The 21,775-nt window shown below is 35.3% G+C and overlaps 1 protein-coding gene across 3 annotated transcripts in view; it reads left to right on the forward strand.

The window, feature by feature from the left end:
- Nucleotides 1-21,775, forward strand: part of BRWD3 (bromodomain and WD repeat domain containing 3) — a 133,777-nt gene that overhangs the window by 46,590 nt on the left and 65,412 nt on the right. For all 3 annotated transcript variants that reach the window (XM_077146879.1, XM_077146880.1, XM_077146881.1), the window contains 4 exons: nt 491-591; nt 2,816-2,856; nt 18,255-18,359; nt 19,335-19,488. In XM_077146879.1, the coding sequence (XP_077002994.1) occupies nt 491-591; nt 2,816-2,856; nt 18,255-18,359; nt 19,335-19,488 (401 nt within the window). The remainder of the gene's footprint in view (nt 1-490; nt 592-2,815; nt 2,857-18,254; nt 18,360-19,334; nt 19,489-21,775) is intronic.

Below are 21,775 nucleotides of genomic sequence, written 5' to 3' on the forward strand. Positions count from 1 at the left end.
TTTTTTGAAGGAAAAAAATGCATATGTTTCAGTGTTAATGGAAGCATATGAAAAATGTTAACCGTAGTTATAACCCTTTTGAATACTAATTAATATGTAATAGCAGTTCAGTTTTTACACTCTATGGCCACTATAGAGGAGATTTTAGATATGGTTCACTTTATAAATAATTTTGCAACATTATGTTTTTGCATAAAATATAAAGAAATTAATTCCTCAAAGCTGTGACCTTTAATACTTATGATCCAAAGGCCTGTATTTGGTATATACTTGGTGGATTTGGTGGGTGATTAATATAGTTGTCCCTTAAATATTTTTTTTTAATGAATTTTCTTTTTCTCTGAAAACTTAGTATGTCTTTATTGGTTAAAATATAGTCTTGTGTTTCTTGAAGCTCTTTCACTTATATTGGGTAGCATACCACTAGAGAAGCCATCAGAGTGTTTTTAAAATGTCTTTGTATTCTTTCTCTCTTTTTTTAATCCTCTAGGTGGTATGTTCATTACAACAGGTAGCACTGACCATGTGATTAGAATATATTATTTGGGTTCTGAGATCCCTGAGAAAATTGCTGAGTTAGAATCACATACGGTAAGAACAAAATGGGAACCTTAAATATATTGCTTTCTTTTTTAACATCCCTGGAAACTTGGTTCTTATTTCTTTATTTTTTTCTGCTGTGTACTCTAGTTTAATATAAATTGATGTTTTAAAAGCTTTATAACAAGAATGTCTTTTTAAATTAGTGGAGAAAAATATGAAATTCTGGATTTAGTATCAGGTAGTATTTAAGATAAATTGTATTTGACTATATGGAGAAAGAAAAAATACACACACGCACACACAACAGTAATATTTGTTAAAATCCTTTTTTAGTCTGCTGAATTTAATTAGTTGTATAAGCTGCTTGTGACTTTAAAATCTGCACACTTAATAAAATATGTTAAATATGTCTACAGAAATTCTTTTTTACCACTTTTGACCTTAGTATGATTTTTTTCTGAATGTCATCAAAAACTTATGGAATCTAATCCCAATTAGTTATCAATAACAGTCTTTCATACAGGGAACAGCTGTATAACTGGGATGAAAACCATTCTTGGTTGTCACTCCCCTGTGCCTTTTTGGGTAAGCTTGGAGCCACTATTGCTTAGTTATATCCCTGTTCACCTTTCCTACATGTATTCCTCTTCTTTCTTTCCCTTCCTTCTTCTCCAGATGATTTTTTATTGTGAGTGATGGGAGTATGTTATGCCATATTGTCAAAACTTTATAGTCAGGAATTGAAAGCATTCAGATTTGCAAGTCTTAATGTTACTATTCTAATAACTATTGACACTTCATTTGGAATAGTATTAGTACACAGTAATAAAACACGTTTTCCTTGAAAGATGACTTTTACAGAAAATAAACTTTTTGAATTGCAGAATCAGTCATGTTCTTGAAAATTGTCAGAAAATAGACCCCTAATAAAAATCTACTTGAGATTTTGCAAGCAGTCTCCTGCTTTTGGTCTTATCATACAAATGTAATTGGACAGTCTTCTTGTGAAGACTTATGGAACCCAGCTGTGCTCTCAACTTGTTGTTACTTGTTTTTGGACCCTAAAATCCTGGAATATCATTTAATTTGTGAAAGAGAAAAATTTAGGAAATATTTAAAGGTCTTGATCTAAGACAATCCAGGGGGAAAAGTTCATTTATGATAGAGCATGCAAAGGAGGCATCATTGCAATTACCACCTAAGCAGGGTGTGGGTATATATAAAAGTGCTATCAAGTTCATCGAAAGCTTAGAAGGAGGGAAAAATTGAATGGGAGGGAATTAGTTGATGAAAAGATGAGGAAAAATTGATGAAGTTTTATTTGCAATGGTCCTGCTAAGAAGTCAAAAGAAGTAAACACTCCCTGCTGGAATTAGTGGCATTTTTAGTGACTGAAGATAAGATTTCCCTTCAGAACATCTAAAACCAAACATTGCAGCAATCATCAAGAATCCAAAATCTCTCAGATGAAGTAGTACAGTGAAATCTTAGAGCAGTATGAATTAGGGATACTTCTGAACATATGAAAACAGTTTGTTAATTTTTTTAAATGAAAAATAATTAAAGTCATTTAGTATTTTGGAATTTTATTAGAAGTTAAGTTTAAATGCAGTTCAATAATTGCATAATTAATGAAAATGTGTCCAGCATTTGTGGGTACATTTTAGCTTTATTATCCAGAAATAAAATGAAGGAAAACATGCATTTTAGTTTACACTTTAATCTTCTCATCACCACTATACATGTCATATTTATAAAGGTCTGGGTTAATCATTTTCAAAGAAGAATCAAACAGTAGTATCTAAACTATAATGCCTGTAGGCTATTGCATGAATTCATTGCAAAACAATTTTTAAAACCATGGGAAATTTGATTTTATTAAATTTTTTAAAAAGTAATTTGAAAATTTAACTACTATTAAATCCATTATTTTAAAGTTGTGTCTTAGGTTAGCGTGCTGTCTTATTATGAGGGACATAGTAAATAATTACTTATTTAGAACTACCTGGCTTATGAGATTATGGTTTCAAATCAGGTCTGCTTGTGTGGTTTATCTCACATTACTGCTGACAAATAGGTCTCTTAGTTAACTAATACAATGTTTCAGTGCTCATTAAGATTCTTTTATAGAAAATTAGAGTTTTTTAAAGAAAACTATAACATTAAACTATTCATCCCATAATGCTTTTTCATGTACATTGTTTTGGGAAAAACACTCCACTTGGTTTACAAATAAATTAATTCTAACCAAAAATGTTGTTTTATGTCTTAGGACAAAGTTGTTGCTGTTCAGTTCTGTAACAATGGAGACAGGTAATTATGTAGTATATATCTAAGAAAACAGATGTTTGATATGTTTTATGATACTATTCCCTCAGAAGCACCTCACTTTGCCTCAGACACCTTATTTCTGTCCAGCCACTTAGGTTCAAAGCCCTTTCTGTCTGTAATGACATTCTTACCTTAACCCTTCCAAACTCCCATCTCATTCAAGTAGTAATCATAGTCTATTAGTTCTTCCTTGTTTGATTTTTTTGTTTGTTTCTTTTGCTCTTTCAAATTCTTTTGTCACTTACCTTAGTCAAGAATTCCATTATGGAATAATGTCATAGTTTCTCTGCCTTCAGTTTTCTTTCTCCTTCTGATGCAACCTGAGCAGCTCTGCCAGATCAGTATTCCTGAAACATTGCTCTATTCAGAAATCTATAGTGTCTCTTCCTTGTCTATAGAATAGAATTTAAATATGTTAATCTGGCATTCAGAGTTTTCAGCAACATGACTTAGACCATATTTTTCACTTTTATTTCTCTATATAAATCTTTAGATGCAGCCTAATTCGTTTACTCATTTTTCCTTTTAAATATCCCATGAATATTTTTTCACTCATTTCTTTTCTTTTATTTTTCCTCACACCATTCCTACCCAGAAATGCTTCTCCCTGCTTTTCCCTTCCCTCTTTCTCTTTCCTTTCTACTAATTGTCTCTTTACCTCCCTTCTCTTTCTCTTCTGACATAAATCCTTTCTTCTTTTTTCTTCCTATCTTTTTTTAAGTTTATACCCTACCTGAAGCCATTTCTGATTGCTCAAACTATTAACTTTCTTGTTTTCCTTTGAATAGTTGTATCCTTATTGTCCCTGCTACCCATGTGATACATATTTCCTACATTTGTAAAATTTCAGAAATTATATACAAATGTCAATGTATCCCCAAAATTGTCTGATCCCTAAAAGATCATAATCTTCTGCCCTGAGCTAAAAGTTTGCCTTGAACAGACTAAAAAATTAAACCACTTTGCATAAATTCGTATCCACATATTTCTGTAAAAACTTTTTGTCTTTTTTTTTTCATTTTATTTAAAATTTTTTTCATTTTATTTTAATTTCTGCTTTGTTTTTATTAGGGAACTTTGGGGTTTATAGAAAAATCATGCATAAGATACCGAGTTCCCATATGCTACCCTATTATTAACACCTTGCATAAATATGGTACATTTGTTAACATTGATGAAAGAACATTTTTGAAATTATACTTTTAACTGTGGTTCATCATTTACCAGAGAATTAACTGTGTTATACTGTCCGATTATTTTTGTTTTTATGCTATTAACATATATACAACCTAAAAATTTCCTCTTTAACTACATTCAAATATATAGTTCAGTGCTGTTATTTATGTTCTCAATGTTGTGCTGCCATCATCGCCATCCATTTTATTTTTAAGTATTTATTTCTTGGGCAGTAGTTTGAGGACAATGATTAATTTGTTTATCTTTGTTAGATGCTGGGAGAGTAAATAATGATCACAAAAAGTGGTGTTTATTTAAGAATAACAAAACCTTCAAGTAATTTTTGAGGTTTATTTATTGCAATATATTGAGTACATCTGAGGACTTGTACAGCTACTATTTTTTCATGGATGAGGAGTATTAACTTTTTATTCCTTACCTCCTTTCTTATGAGAGAAACACATTACTTTATCTTAATTATTTATGTGGACAAAAACACATCAAGAGACTTCCAGGAAGATGGCCAAATAGAGTAGCTCAAGATTAGCCGTGCTCCATGGAAAAGTTAGAGAAGGGACAGAAGGGCGACTGAGATGACGATTCCGGAGTGTGGCTGACCTGGGAGAGCCTTCTGCACCATATGCAGCAGCCCTGGTTGCAGAGGCCGAAGAACCGAGAGGCAGAAAGCTGGAGCCTGGCGCGGAGGTGCAGAGCCCGTGGGAGTGCACGGACGGGAGCCCAGGACTAGGAAGTAAGCCAGGCTGCGTTCCTTGGACGCGCTACCCTCACCAGTGCAGCCCCATGACAGGTGACTCATCTCACACCCCATGCACCCTAACCCCTTCACCCGCTCCCATTCCCTGTGCTCCAGGCTCCCCCACCCCACCAGCCCCCAGTGCATGTACCTGCCCCTCGCCTCCACGCCAAGTGCAACCCAACCCACCTCTCCTGCACCCCTCCTGAGCACTACCTCCCCCTCCCTGTTCCCTGCAGGCTGCTGTCAGCACATAAAGGCTACGGGCACTAACATCCATACCTAGGCTACCCCTGTCGCCCTGTCCGTAGTGTCCACAGCCTCAATCCCCCCTGCCTGACCTCTGCACATTCATTTATGGCACTCCCAGGCCCACGCATGCACACGGGCCCACCATTACATCATTCAGCTCTGGGAACCACGCTTTACAGGAGTCTTAGAACTGCGCATGTGAACAGCCCTTAGCCACAGCTCCCAGCTCTTAGCAAGTGCTGAGCTGCACAGCTGGGTCTCATCTGCCCCCAATCCATGAAGGCATAACGCCGACCTATTGCCATAGCTCTGCGCATGCGAACAATGGGTCCCATGCCTTAGAGTAGCACACAACAGGGTTACACCCCCCAAACTGGTGCACCTGCACAGCTACATCCTCCCTGGCTGCTGGGCACCCATGTTCACAAGCATCAGCATAATATCCCCAACCTGTACCTATACCTGCCCAGAAACAAATCACTGCACTAAGTACCCCAACCCATGCCCTGCTCCCTGCTGTATAACCATCTTGCAAACTCAAGGCCTTATACTACTGAAAGAAATCAGCTCCCAAAGTAAATCAATCAAGATATTTACATGCCACGAAGACAGCAGAAGGTCACTAAGAATATCATAATGCAGACAGATTTAGCCTTGCCTAATGACCAAATTAAAACACCAGAGGAGACACACACACATTGGAAAAACTAATCAAAGATGTTCATACAACTCTACTGAAGAAAATGAATGGGATAGCAAATAACATAAAAGAGATCAAGAAGACAGTAGAAGAGCATAAAGAGGAACTGAAAGAATAAATAGAAAAATAGTGTATATCACAAAGATTAAAGACTCGACTAAATAAAAAACATACTAGAGGCACACAGCTCCATTTGAAGAGACAAAAGAAAGAATAAGTGACAGGATAATTGAGTTGGAAGACTCAAAACAAGAAATGCGAAAAAGGCTGGAAAAAATTGAATTGGAACTCAGGGAAATGATAGAAAAAACAAAGCCCACAAATATAAGAATCATTGGTGTCCCAGAAGGAGAAAAGAGGAGTAAAGGGCTAGATAGAGTAGTTGAGGATATAGTGGGGGAAAAGTTCCCAAACCTCATAAAGGACATAAATATACAAGTCAAAGAAGCCCAGAGAACTCCAAACAGAATAAATCCAAATAGGCCTTCCCCAAGGCATATAGTAATCAGTCTGTCAAATGTTGAAGAGAAGCAGAAAATCCTGAAAGTGGCAAGAGAAAAATAAGGGAAATCAAGAAGATTGAGTTCAGAGTACTCAACTTGCACCCAGGAGGTGAGAAGGCAGCGGTATGATATATTCAAGATCCTGGAAGAGAAAGACTTCCAACCAAGAATTCTGTATCCAGCCATACTGTCCTTCAAAATTGAAAGACAAAGTTTTCAGACAAAGAAGTCCTGAAAGAATTTGTCAACAAGAGACCGGCCCTATAAGAAATACTAAAGTTCTGCCAGCTGAAAAAAAAAAAAAAGACAGGAGAGGGAGGTCTAGAGGAGGCTAGAGGATTGAAGATTACTACTAAGGGTAATTTAAAGAATACAAAGAGAAAGAGGGAAAAGAATATACAGATCTGACAAATAAAATAAAAAAGATAAGATGGTAGAATCAAGAAACGCCTTTTCAGTAATAACTTTGAATGTTAACGGACTAAGCTTACCAATTTAAAGAAACAGATTGGAAGAATGGATTAAGAAACATAATCCAGCTATATGCTGCTTATAAGAGACTCATCTTAGATGCAAGGATACAAACAGTTTGAAAGTGAAAGGATGGAAAAAGATGTTCCATGCAAGTTGTAACCAAAAGAAAGCAGGAGTAGCTATACTAATATCAGTAGGTATTTGGAAATGAATGAAACTAAGAATACACTTATCAGAATTTACGGGATGGGGCAAAGGCTGTGCAAAGAGGGGAATTTATTGCCCTAAATGCCTACGTTAAAAACCAGAAAGAGCGAAAGTCGAAGATTTAACAGCACACCCAGAGGAACTTGAGAAGCAACAGAAGACTAACCCCAAAGCAAATAGAAGAAGAAAAATAACAAAGAGTAAAGCTGAGAAAAATGAATGAGAGAACAAAACAATAGAAATAATCAATAAAACCAAAAGTTGGTTCTTTGAGAAAATCAATAAAATTGATGGGCCACTAGCAAGACTGACAAAGAAAGAGAAGATGCAAATAAACAAAATCAGAAATGAAAGGGGTGCATTACCACAGACCCTGTAGAAATAAAATAAATCATAAGAGGATACTATGAACAACTAGACGGCAACAAACTAGACAACTTAGATTAAATGGACAAATTCCTGGAGACATACAAACAAGTTACACTGACACAGAAAGAAATAGAAGATCTCAACAAATCATTCTCAAGTAAGGAGGTTCAATCAGTCATCAGAAATCTTCCTACAAAGAAAAGCCCAGGGCCAGATGACTTCACAGGGGAATTTTATCAAACATTCCAAAGAGAACTAACACCAATCCTGCTCAAACTTTAAAAAAAAAGAAAATTGAGGAAAAAGGAACAAAGATAGAAGTATTGGCCAATGGAATCAAATTGACAGTTGAGAAATAGACCACCAAAGCTGTGGTCAACTGATTTTTGACAAGGCCCTCAAATTCACTAAACTGGGACAAAATAGTCTTTTCAATAATTGGACATGGAAGAACGGGATATCAGTAGCCAAAAGAATGAAAGAGGACCCCTGTCTTACACCCTACACAACTCATAATGGATCAAACACCTAAATATAATAACTAGCACCATAAAGCTTCTAGAAGAAAATGTAGGGAAACATCTTCAGGACTCTAATAATACGAGGTAGCTTTCTAAAGTTTACACCCAAAGCACAAGCAACAAAAGAAAAAATAGATAAATGGAACTCCTCAAAATCAAATGCTTCTACACCTCAAAAGAGTTTATCAGAAAGATGGAAGAGGCAGCCACTCAAGGGGAGAAAATATTTGAAAATCATTTCAAATGAAAACATTTCAGACATATGTTTGATTTCCTGTATATACAAAGAAAGCATACAACTCAATAACAAAAGAACAAACAACCCAATTATAAAATGGGCTAAAGATATGAATAGGCATTTTTATGAAGACTAAATACAGATTGCTGAAAAGCACATGAAGAGATGCTAATTTTCATTGGCTATAAGGGAAATGCATATGGAGACTACAGTAAGATACCACCTCATACCTAAAAGAATGGCTTCTCTTAAACTAACAGGAAACTAAATGTTGTAGAGGATGTGGAGAAACTGGGATACTTATGCCATGCTGGTGGGAATGTATAATGGTGCATCCACTAGGGAAGACTGTTTTGCAGTTCCTTAGGAAAATACGATGAAGTTGCCCTTTGACCCAACAATAGCACTACTTGGTATATACCCAGAAGAGCTGAAAGCAATGACATAAACAGATCTTTGCACAGTGATGTTCATAGCAGATTCACAATCGCCAAAAGATGCAAACAAACCAAATGCCCGTCAATGAACGTGTGGATCACAAAATATGGTATATTCATACGATGGGATATTATGCAGCAGCAAGACGAGATGACATCCTGAAGCACATGAAAAGATGGATGAGCCTTGAGGACATAATGCTGTGTGATATCAATCAGACACAAAAGGATAGATACTGTATGATTCTACTTTTATGACCAGCATAAAGGTATAATCAGAGGCTTATAATACAGAACATAGGGGACTTAGAGATACATAGAAGCTAGAGATGGATGATCTGTTAGCTAATGAGGTTGAATTCCAATGAAAGGGAATAGATAGGATCAAAGGTGGTTCTCTAGTGGGTCTATAAGTGATATTACCATATTGAAGATGAAAAAGATTGAAAGGGGTTGTATGGACCTACGTGTCCCACTGATTAACACTAGAAATATAAATTAGTTCTCCCAAGAATTACTTCAAAGATATGATTCTTATATATAGAGTGGTAAATTCCAGGGTACAGGGGGTAAACTGCTATTGCATGCTGTGAGCCATGTTCAAAAGGAGACCATCAGCACTACCATAGCAACACAGAGGTAAATAATGGGGGAAGGGACAAGATGTAAGAGGAGATTTAGATTTCTTATTTGGCAATGGTGTGTTTATTGGTTTTCTGTCTCTTGTGAACAATGAAATTTTCTAAAATTGAGAATATTGATCAACTGTGGACTTTGGGCCTTTTACATGATGTCCGATGAATGAGGTGGCTGAGGATGCGCTGATGGAAAGTAGATTGTCGAATGATGGTGTATACTTATGACGAAGGTTGTGGTGCTACAAAAAGGAACAAAGTCGTGGCGTGCAACGATGTGAATGAACATATGGGACATTTGGTGAGGCAAAATAAGTCAGAAACAAAAGAACAACAATGATATGGTCATCTTCAGAAAATGCTTCTAAGAAAACAGGGGCCTAGAGTATAAGCTTTTAGAGCAGACACATTAAGTCTGGAGTGGTGATTATTATTTCTGGATTTTGTGGGTCTGTTTTATATATATAACCTGATATTTAGAGACAAAAACAAAGCCTAACAGTTTGGGGTTAAAGTAATTTTAAACATAGGTATAAGGAAGACAATGTCTATATTTTAGAACCGCACATACTCTTTGAGACCAATGGAAGAAAGGTTTATTGGATCTGGAACTGAAATTTTCTGTAGTGCATAATCTAATTCAACTATCTGTATAACTCATTTGAACAATTGAAACACAGGGAGCAGAGAATAAGAATGTAGTCCTTTAATCCTGTATAGATTATTGTAATACCTGGAAACATCCTAGAGTATATTAAGCAGATAATCACAAAGGATTGGTGGCAGTGCAGTGGTGGCCCACTGGCAAGAATTCTTGCCTTCTGAGGTGGAGAACCAGGTTCGATTCCCGGTACCTGCCCATGCAAAAAAAAAAGCATTGGCAAAGTCCCCTGAAGGATGGGAGAAAGACTGTGGAACTATTAAACCTTACCATCAGGGAATCCCCTCATATTGTGTCAAACTTTGTGGATTCCGAAACCAAATGGGCCATGCCCTCAATCATGAGGCTTATTCTTGTGAAGCTTAGGTAGGTAATGGAGAAGCTTACACTACCTATATACATGTCTAAGAGTTACTTTTGGAGTACCTCTGTGGCTCAGATATGGCCTCAGTCTCTCTAAGCCCAACTCTGCAAGTGAAATCATTGCCTTCCCCCCTACATGGGACATGACATCTAAGGGTGAACGTCTCCCTGGCAACATGGGAGAGGACTCCCAGGGATGAATCCAGACCTGGCACCATGGGATCAACAATTACATCCTGACCAAATGAGGGAAAAGAAGTGTAATTAATAAAGTATCAGTGGCAGAGAGAGTTCACATAGAGTTGAGTGCGTACTCTGGAGGTTGCTGTTATGCAAGCTTCAGGTAGACCTTGCTACCTATCATAACCTGCCAATCCACAATCAGGACCATTCCAGCCAATCCTAAAGAACATGTAGGGCAATATATAAAATTCCACAAGGGTTCCATGCACTTGAGTAACTTTGCAGAAACTTACAACCTCCAGATGGGTCCCTGGTCTAGATAAGCCCTGAAACCTAGCCCCGCCTCTCCAGAACCTCAGATAGTTTCATCTCCCTAACCCATATTAGTGACAGACCCTTCCAATATCAAAAATGTAGAATTGCCATAGCCCAAACAACCCCAAAGAGAGGTATGGAAAGATCAAAGGTAATGGTGGAATTATGTAGAGAAGACAGGACTTAACAAATGTATATGAATGCTGAATCATTAAATTGGTATGTCTTTTAGCCTCCAGTATTTTAGACCAGCCAGAAGTAAAAAACCTAAAAGTGTGAAATTGTAACCCATGTCGAAGTCTAAAATATGTTTTACAACTAATTGTGGTGCTGTGCTTTGAAATTTATAGCTTTTTTGTATATATGTTACTTTTCAGAAAAAGAGTCGATTGTGATGATAAAGTATTTAAGGGCAGGCCATGGTGGCTCAGCAGGCAGAGTTCTCGCCTGCCATGCCCGAGACCTGGGTTCGATGCCTGGTGCCTGCCCATGCAAAAAACAAAACAAAACGAAAAACAAACAAACAAAGTATTTAAGCCCTCTAGCCTCCTATATTCTGGGGTAGCTAGAAGGAAAAACATGAGAGGATCGTATGGTAGCCCATGACAAACTCTGGGATCTGTCCTGTCACCACTTGTTGAAGAGTGCTTTGAAAACTATTGTTTTTTTATTTGTTTGCTTTGTATATGTGTCATACAATACAATAAAAAAAAATCTTACCATCAGGGAATCCCCTGATACCGTGTCAAACTTTAGGGACACCCAAATCAATAGGCCATGCCCTCAATCATTAGGCTTACTCTTGTGAAGCTTTTGTATATAGCGGAGAAGCTTAGACTACCTATAATCATGCCTAAGAGTTACTTCTGGAGGACCTCTTTTGTTACTCAGATGTGGCTTCAGTCTCTCTAAGGCCAACTCTGATAGTGAAATCATTGCCTTTCCCCCTATGTGGGACAAGACATCTAGGGGTGACAGTCTCCCTGGCAATGTGGGAGATGACTCCCAGGGATGAATCCAGACTTGGCACTATGGGATCAACAATTACATCCTGACCAAAAATGGGGAAAGAAGTATAATTAATAAAGTATCATTGGCAGAGAGAGTTCAAATATAGAGTCGAGAGGCTACTCTGGAGGTTGCTCTTATGGAAGCTTCAGTTAGACCTTGCTACCTATCATAACCTGCCAACCCCCAACCAGGACCATTCCAGCCAATCCTAAAGAACACCTAGGGCAGTATATAAGATTCCACAAGGTTTCCATGCACTAGAGTAACTTTCCAGAAGCCTACAACCTCCAAATGGGTCCTTTGTCCAGATAAGTCCTCAAAACTAGGCCAGCCTCTCCAGAACATCAGATAGTTCCATTTCCCTACCCGTTACTAATGACAGACCCTTCCAATTGAAAAAAATTTGAATTGCCATAGCCCAGACACCCCTAAAGAGAGGTATGGAAAGATCAAAGGTGATGATGGTGGTATACGTAGAAGATAGCATTTGACAAATGAATGTGAATGCTGAATCAATAAATAGATATCTCTTCTAGTCTTCATTATTTTAGAGCAGCTAGAAGTAAAAACCTAAAATTTTGAAATTATAACTCACGTCAAACTCTGAAATATGTTCTACAACTGATTGTGGTGCTATACTTTGAAATTTATAGTTTTTTTGCATATATGTTGTTTTTCACAAAAACAAAAGGTAAAGTCGATTGTGATGATAAAAAAATATTTAATCTCTAGCCTTGTATATTCTGGACCACCTAGAAGGAAAAATATGAGCAGATATTATGGTAGCCCTTGACAGCTCTGGGATCTGTCCTGTAATCACGTGTTGAAAAGTGCTTTGAAATTTACTGCTTTTTTATTTCTTTGCTTTGTGTATATGTTATACTATACAATAAAAAAAAGTTTAAAAAATGGGGAAAACCACATCTTGGCAAACTTTCAGAAAATAAAATTGTTTATATATTAGTAAAAAAAGGAAAATAAAAAACATCAAGAGATGTCTAGTTTTACTAGTAATCAAATAAATGCTAATTAAATAACAGTAACATAATTTTTCTATCAGAAAGTCAATATAATAAAGAAGGATAATATCCAGTATTGTCAAGGCTTAGGGAAAATTTACACTTCCTTCCAATTTTTGACAAGAATATAAATTGTTAACATAGAAAACTATATCTAGGTAACAATTTGGTAATACCCATCAAAAGATTTAAAAATATTCCTACCCTTTGATCCAGCAAAGATATGTATAAGATTCTACAAAGATATGTACAAAAAATGGTCATTACAACATTTTTTATACTGGTGAACATTGGAAACGGTATATATTCATCATTAGGGAATTGACTAAATAAATTTTGATATATCCATACAATTGGACTCTTTTTAAAAGAAATAGGAGGGATTTGTGAGGAGATAGTAAAGTAGGTAGCTCCAGGAATCCTTTCAGCAGAACAACTGTTAAACAGGCAAGAATTGTCTGAATCAAGTATTTTGAAACTCCACACTTCAGTAAAATGCTGTACATCATCCAGAGAAGAGAAGGAGGAAGAGGCTTGTAAATTACAGTAAATAATTGTAAGGTTTACATTCCACATGGTGGTTACCAGTACCTAACCCCCACTCTCATGGCAGACCACAGTGGGGTCTAGTCACTGATGTAACTTAACTGGTTCCAAAAAAGGACAAAATCCACTTCCACAAGATCTGAGGTGGACACAGGCTGATAACCGATCACAGCTTTTGATTATTCAGATCATTGGCCCAGCTTTGAGGGTGGCCATCGTCCCAACCTGCTCTGAACAAAGGCAGCAGAGAAGACTTAAATATGATAGGCTTCCTCAGAGCTTCAGAGGACAGGTTTACTGAACAGATCAAGAAAGCTCAGGTTTGGGGGAGCTTTGGAAGAACCTCCTTGTGCCCTTCTTGGCCACTCCCTCATCCCCACTACAGAGAAGTTTGGAGTCTTCCTGCAGTCCCTTTCTGGGTCCCTGGCCTTGTTCCCACGGTGTAACCCTGACTTGGGAAACTTTTCTCCAGCATGCTCCCCCTCCCTGAATTTGTCTTCCATTCACTACAGCTTCTTATAGTGTAAGAAACAATTGAGATAAAGAGGAAATCCCAAAGGAAAGTAGGAAATATCTTGAGGTAAATGAAAATGAAAACACAAAATGGCCAAACTTATGGGATACAGCAAAAGGCAGTGCTGAGAGGGAATTTTATGGCTTTAAATGTTTACATTAAAAAAGAAAAACTTCAAATCAGAGTCCAAACCTGAAATCTGAAAGAAGTAGAAAAAGAAGAGTAAACTAAATGCAAAAGTGAACAGGACTGGGAAAAAAAAGAAAATCAAAACATTAATGAAATGGAGAAAAAACAAGAGAATAGACAAAACTAAAAGTTGGTTGTTTGAAAAGATCAATAAAATTGGCAAACCTTTAGCTAGACTGACAAAAAGAGGCAGAGACACACTTAACTAAAGTCAGAAATGAAAAGCGGGACATAACTGACTCCATTGAAATTAAAAAAAACTATGAGAAGATACTATGCACATGTTTATACCACCAAATTAGATAACCCAGATGAAATGGACAAATTTCTAGAGACACAAACTATCTACACTGATGAAAGTGACATAAAAGTGCTCAACAAGCCAATAACTAATAAAGAGATTGAATCTAGTAATTAAAAACCTCCTAACAAAGAAAAGCCCAGGACCAAGATGGTTTCATAGGGGAATCCTACCTAACATTCTAAGTGTTAACTCCAGTTCAGCTCAAACTGTTTGCAAAAATTGAAGTGGAGGGGACACTCCCTAACTCATTCTAGGAGGCTAACATCAACCTCATACCAAAGCCAGATAAAGATACCACAAGAAAAGAAAACTACAGACCAATATCGATTATAGATATAGATGCAAAATTCCTCAACTAGCAAAATTGAGGTCTCCATTTGCAAAGGAATGAAGGTGGACCCCTGCCTCTTTCCATACCAAAATCAACTCAGAATGTACTATGACGTAAATATAAGAGATAATATTATCAAACTTCTTAAATAAAAAATAGGGAAGCATCTTCAGGACTTTGTGTTATCACTGGTTTCAAGCAACAAAAGAAAAAGTGGATGAATGGTACTTTATCAAAATTTAAAGTGTTTGTACCTCAGAGGAGTTTATCATGAGAGCAAAATGTCAGTCTACAAAATGGGAGAAAATATTTGGGAACTCATATCTGGATAAGAGTTTAATATCCGGAATATATGAAGAAATCCTTCAACTCAACAACAACCACAAAAAAAAGACAACCCATTTAAGATATGGGCAAAATACTTGAATGTACATTTCTCCAAAGAAGTTATATAAAGGGCCAAAATACACATGAAAAGATGCTCAACATCATTAGCCAAATGCATATTAAACCACAATGAGATATAATAATAATAATTATTATTATTATAGTAATAGCTATTATTTAAAGATGTGAAGAAATAGGAATGCTCATTCTTTGCTTATGGGAAGATAAAATGTTGCAGCCACTGTGGAATACAGTTTGGCAGTTCCTCAGAAAGTTGAGTTTAGAATTACCATATGACCTGGAACTCTTACTTCTATGTAAATACCCAAGAGAATTGAGAGCAGGAACTTGAACTGTTATTTTCACACTGATGTTCATAGTAGAGTTAATCACAATTGCCAAAAATGGAAGCAACCCAAGTGTCCATCAACCTATGAATGAGTAAACAAAACCGTGGCATATACATACGATAGAATGTTATTCAGCTGTATGAAGAAATGAAGTTCTGGTACATGCAACAGCGTAGGTGAATCTTAAGATGTGTTGAATTAAATTAGCCAATCACAAAAGGACAAATATTTGTATGATTTCACTGATGTGAAATACTTCTGGATAAGCAAACTCATAGAGTCAGAATCTTGAATATAGGTTACTAGGGGATGAGGAAGGTGTAGGGAATAAGGAGTTAAGTCTTAAAATGCAGCTTCTACTGGGAAAGGGAGGAATGTTTTGTTAATAGATTGTGGTGGTGGTAACACACAATCATGTTTGTAATTATCAGCACAAATTTATCCGAATTTGGTTGAAAGGGGAAATGTTAGACTGTATATATGATACTAGAATAAAAATTAAAAAGAAAAATCCATGCAACTGCACAACACAGTGATTCCTAAGTTAAACCATAGACTACAGTTAATAGTACAACTATAAAAATATGCTTTCATCAAACTTACAAATTTTCCACACCAGTGTAAAGTGTTAATAATAGGGGTGGTGTTTGGGAATTTGGTATTTGGTGCATGATTGTTGTGTAAACCCACAACTTCTCTAATGAAAAAAAAAGTTCTAATAGCATATATTGCAAATGATGGTTGTAGAGATTAATGAGGTAATACATGTAAATCACTTAGACTAGCACTTAGCAGTTAAGAATCACTCAGGAAACATTAGCCATTTGTATATTTTTCTGTATTTCATTTCTCGAAGTCCTGTACAAATGGCAATTAGAATTCTGGTCAGCCTGAAGAATTACTGCTTCACAGAGTTTTTCAATTATGTCAAAATACAGGGAACATTTTGGTCTGCCTCTGAAACTTAATTAAAAAATAAAAGTATTTAAAAAAACTGATGGTATTTTTTGTGCCTCAAAAGACATTATCAAGAAAGTGAAAAAATGTATATAATGGGAGAAAATTTTGAAAATCATATATTTGATAAGGGTTTAGTATCCAGAATATATAAAGAGCTACAACTCAACAACAAAAAAGAACAACTCAATAACAATGAGAAAAGAATTTGAATAGATACTTCTCCAAAGCAGATACAGAAATGGTTGGAAAGCATGTGAAAAGATGCTCAATATCATTAGTCATTAGGGGAATGCATATCATAACCACAACGATCTGCTACCTCATACCTACTTGGATGACTATTATCTTAAAAAAAAGGAAAATAGGTGTTGGTTAGTATGCAGAGATATAGGAACCCTTGTACATTGTTGGTGGGTATGCAAAATGGCTTAGTCGTTGTGAATGTCAAATAGATAAATACAGAATTACCTATGACCTGGCAATTCCACGTCTAGGTATAACTCAAAAGAATTGAAAATAGGAACTTGAAGCAATATTTGTACACAATGTTCATAGCAGCGTTATTCACAATAGCCAAACACTAAGAGCAACTCAAGTGTCCATCAACAGATGAATGAGCAAACAAAATACATTGTGTGTGTGTGTGTGTATATATATATATATATATATATATATAAAATCAAATGTTATTCAGTAAGACAAAGGGATGAAGTACTGCCGTGTACTATAATGTACTTGAATCTTGGGGACATGTATGAAATAAGCCAGATGCAAAAGACCAAATGTCATGATTTCGTTTATATGAAATACGTGGAAGAAACCAATACAGGTTACCGGTGGCTGGAGGGGAATTAAGGGGAAGTGTGAGAAAGGAGAGTCATTGCTTGATGGGTACAGAATTTCTGTTTGGGGTGATAGGAAAAGTTTTGGTAATGAATAATGGTGTTGGTAGCACAATATTGTAAATGTAATTAATATCACTGAATTGTACACATGGTAGTGGCTAAAATGGGAAATTTTGTATTGTTTATATGTTACCACAATTAAAAAAAACGGTGATGTTAGTTTTGTGCTTTTAGACATAGAAATATATCTACAAAATACAGTTGTTAGGGAAAAACAAAAAACATGCTGTATAATTCCATTTTCTTTGGGGGAAATATAAATATATTCATATATTTTAATAAAGTCTGAAATAGAAACTAAAGTCTTAACTGTGATTGAATTATGGCTGCTTTTACTTTATTGCCCTGAAATTTCACAATAAATGTATTACTTTTTTTGACAACTTCATCAAGATATAATTACGTACCACAAAATTGATTGGTTTTTAGTGTAAAGAATTATGTAACCATTACCACAATGAATTTTATAACAGTTTCATTACCTCCAAAAGGAAAACCCATAGCCTTAATCCATACCTTTTAGCCGTCACTCCCAATCCTTCCATCCTCCTCACCCTCAACTTTAGACAACCACTAAACTACTTTCTATATGTATAGTTTTTCAATTCTGGACATTTCATATAAATGAGTCACAGAATATGCAGTCTTTTATGACTAGCTTCTTTCACTTACCATAATGTTTTCAAGGTTCATCTATGTTGTAGTATGCATGAATTTCTCATTCCTTTTTGTTGCTGAATAATATTCCATTACATGGATATACCACATTTTGAATGTCCATCAATTGATGGACATTAAGAATTTTTATTATGAATAATGCTGCTATGAACATTTATATGGAAGCTTTTACACGGACATATATTTTCCTTATTCTTGCATATATATCTAGGATTGGAGTTGATAGGTCATATAGTAATTCTGTGTTTAACTTTTTGAGGAACTGCCAGACTCTTCCAAATTTGCTGCAACATTTCACATTCCCATGAGGATGAATGTATTACTTTTATAATCACAAGAGAGTGATTTCCTTTTTGGCAATAAAAAATAACAAGTCTATTTTCACTCTTTGTCTGCAGTTTAAGATTTGTTAGTGGAAGTAGAGATGGAACAGCAAGAATTTGGCAATATCAGCAACAAGAATGGAAGAGTATAGTGCTAGATATGGCTACTAAAATGACTGGGTAAGAATGGATATTAGATATTTCAGTAGTTCTCATATGGTATATTATCTTTTAAATTATTTTAGTATATTAGGAAATGAACAAAAAGTTATCTTTATAAATTAGTAAATGGTTTGAAATTAATTGGCACAAAATATTTGTATTTTTATTCTGTCTCTAAGTGTCTTTTCTTGTTGATTGACAGACTAGATGATAGAAACTTGCTGATGCATTAAAAATTCTGGTCTGTAGTGACTCAGAGATTCCTCTCTGCAATTGCCCACATAGTCTTTTCTGTAGATCATTTAAAAAATTATGTATCTACTACTTTTTACCTTAAGGGTTGTCCCTATTAAATGTCACCATTTACCTTTATAATATATCATGGTGTTAGCATTCCTATTCAACATCTGTATATTTATTCAGCATTCTGGTTCATCATTCACTGTTGATTGGAAGATATATAATTACCTTTTTAAGATACTAGAATTTCTAAAGGATATGGCCCTGAAATTGTCTTAATTTTAATAATATAGAACTGATTTTGTAGCCATAGTTATATTGATGGTATCATATTAGATTAAAATGAAAGTTACCAAACTTTTTACTGTTTTTATAAGGCATGTCACTTAAAGAAATATATTATTTAAGAGACTAAAGGACATTATAAGTTTTCATATTTTCCGTTTGTTACCATAACTGTTTTGCTTTTCAAGGTATTTGTAGAATTCTTTCTAGTTTACCCTTTTTATTCTCAAAGAGCTATTTGTTTATCAAATTATTGTCATTTTGAGTCATTTTTCTCCATGAAATAAGCTTATGGGTATTGCCCTACATGTATACATTTATTTTTTTCTTTTATGAGTACTTAATATATTTTAGGATTTTTTATCTAAACAACTGCATGATCCTGAGGAAATTGTTATAATTTGGTATTTTACATGTATCCTTGGTATAGTTGGACAAGGTGTGAATATTTAAAATTATTTTATTTAGGAGCAGTTTGCCATCCGGAGAAGACAAGGTCACTAAACTTAAGGTGACTATGGTGGCCTGGGATCGCTATGACACCACAATTATTACTGCAGTGAACAATTTCCTTTTAAAAGTATGGAATTCCATTACAGGGCAGCTTCTTCATACTTTATCTGTAAGTATTCTATTTTTAGAGAAATTAAAATGGTCAAAAAGGGATTTATTCTAGGAGGCAGAAAATTTAAGTTCTATTTTGTTTTCTATGACTTTGCCCTTGGGGAGGGTACTTAATTTTGTGGGACATCTGTTGACATTCCTGTAAAGTAGAGATAATGCATGGCAAATATATACCAAGAGAACTTTCTGAGGTCCTTTCCAAGTCTAATATCTAGTTATTTATTATGGTATAGTATGCAGAATCTAAATTATTTTGTTTTTACCAGGAATTAGGACTTTTTGTTGTTATTACTGTTTTGGGGTTGAGGCTAGCCTTACTTTAACAAGCATGTCCTTTATACTCTTCCTTCAGGGATTAGTTTTTGGAAGAAGTAGGAGATAAAAGTGTTTCTTCCTCTTTTTTATAAAAAAATATATTTGTCATAGTTAAAGACTGATATTGGTATTTTAAAAAGTTGGTAGAGGATTAGTAGCAGAAATCACATGAATGGCGTTGATGATTGCCAGTTTATTATTAATATGGGTTGACTTTAGATTAAATTGCATTTAAAAGCTTTATTTATTCCCAGTCTGCTTCAATTATGGATTCATTAGCATTTTAAAGAGAGAGACCATGTAATTGTGATATGTTTATGCAGTGGTGAGTAACAGGAGAAAGCCCAGTTTTCATGACTCTTTTCTGTTTTTAGTATACCATGCTGCCATCTTTCTTTGACTCCTATATGAAATAATTTTAGCATAAGACCTCTCAGGTTTCTAAAATTTGTTTTTCAGATTTCCAGTTTAACTTTCATATATCTTTCAAGTCTTCTTTCCTATATATACTCCTACTACTGTGTTGGTGGAATCCTAGGTTCTTCCTTTTATCTGTTAAGCCAGTACTTACTTGGTTCTGTTTTACCCTATGCCCTGATAAATTTCAGTTAATTTATCTGGGAAATGTATACTGTTTGCTTGACTCTTTATTAGGACATGTTTGTAGCAGCACTGTCCAATAGAAATTTAAGATACATATGTAAATTTTAATTTTTCTAATAATGGCAATAATAAAACGAATGAGGTGAAATTAATTTTGATAATTGATATATATCCAAAATACTAGCATTTCAACATGTGATTAAAAAAATTATTAATGAGGTATTTTACATTCTTTTTTGTACCTTGTCTAAAATCTAGTGTATATTTTATACCTACAGAATATCTCAATTCATACAAGCTACATTTCAAATACTTAATAGCCACAATATGATCTACTATCATATTGGACATCACAGGTCTGTGTCTTTAAAATCACAATTTTAAAGGCCATATTGTATCCACTGGTTTTATAAATCCATGTAAAACTCCACTTTAATAGGTATTTTAATGTAGAGTCCAGTTTAGTGGCACTCTTCCCATGGGTCATCTGATTTTGGTGAATTTTTTTGAAGAAATTTTAGCCCTGAGTTTTTTTAGTCCTTGCAACAGTCAAATCTACTTAGTTTTGTTGTAATAATTTGTATGGCAGGGTTTTAGTGGAGTATAAAGTTCTTCCATTCAGCAAATACTTATTGAACATGTACTGCATACAGGCACTGAGCTATATGTTAGGGATAAATGTTAATTAAACAGAGTCCTTGTTTTGGAGCTGATGACCTGTTAAGAGATAAATAACCTTTAATCCAATAAGTGCTAGGAAAGTACAGTACAAGATGCAATGTAAGCTTCTAACAGAGTGCCCTAATCTTGTCTGGGAAAGTAAAAAGCTTCCTGAAGAAGTGAAGTTTGGATTAAGATTTGAAAAGTGACTAGAAATTATCCGTCTCAGCTTAAATATCCCCTTTTTGACAAGACCTTCCCCACTCAAACAGTCTAAAATAGCTTGCAGTCTTGCTCTTATTAGATCACCTTGCTTTATTTTCATCATAGTATATATCTCTACCTGGTATTTTCCTGTTTACTTTCTATCTCTATGCGGCAGGGGCTAAATAAATATTTGGTGAATTTCCTATGTGAGGAAGTTGGTAGGTTTTTCCAAGAAGGGGGAACTGCACCTGCAAAGGTTCTAAGGTAGAAGGGAACTGATAAAAAGCCAATCTGGCTAGTTAACAGAGAGCAGAAACAGTGCTACCAGATAAAAACTGAAGAAGTGGACAGGAGCCAGACCATTCAGGGTCCTGTAGGGTCCATCCTAAGACCAATAGGAAACCATTAAAGCATTTAAAGCAAGGGAATGACATATGAGTTTTCCTTTTGAAAAATGTCTTGTAATTCTGGCTACAAGATAAAGAGAATAGAAGGAGTAG

This window comes from Tamandua tetradactyla, chromosome X (assembly GCF_023851605.1).
Source record: "Tamandua tetradactyla isolate mTamTet1 chromosome X, mTamTet1.pri, whole genome shotgun sequence".
Classification (NCBI taxonomy): domain Eukaryota; kingdom Metazoa; phylum Chordata; class Mammalia; order Pilosa; family Myrmecophagidae; genus Tamandua; species Tamandua tetradactyla.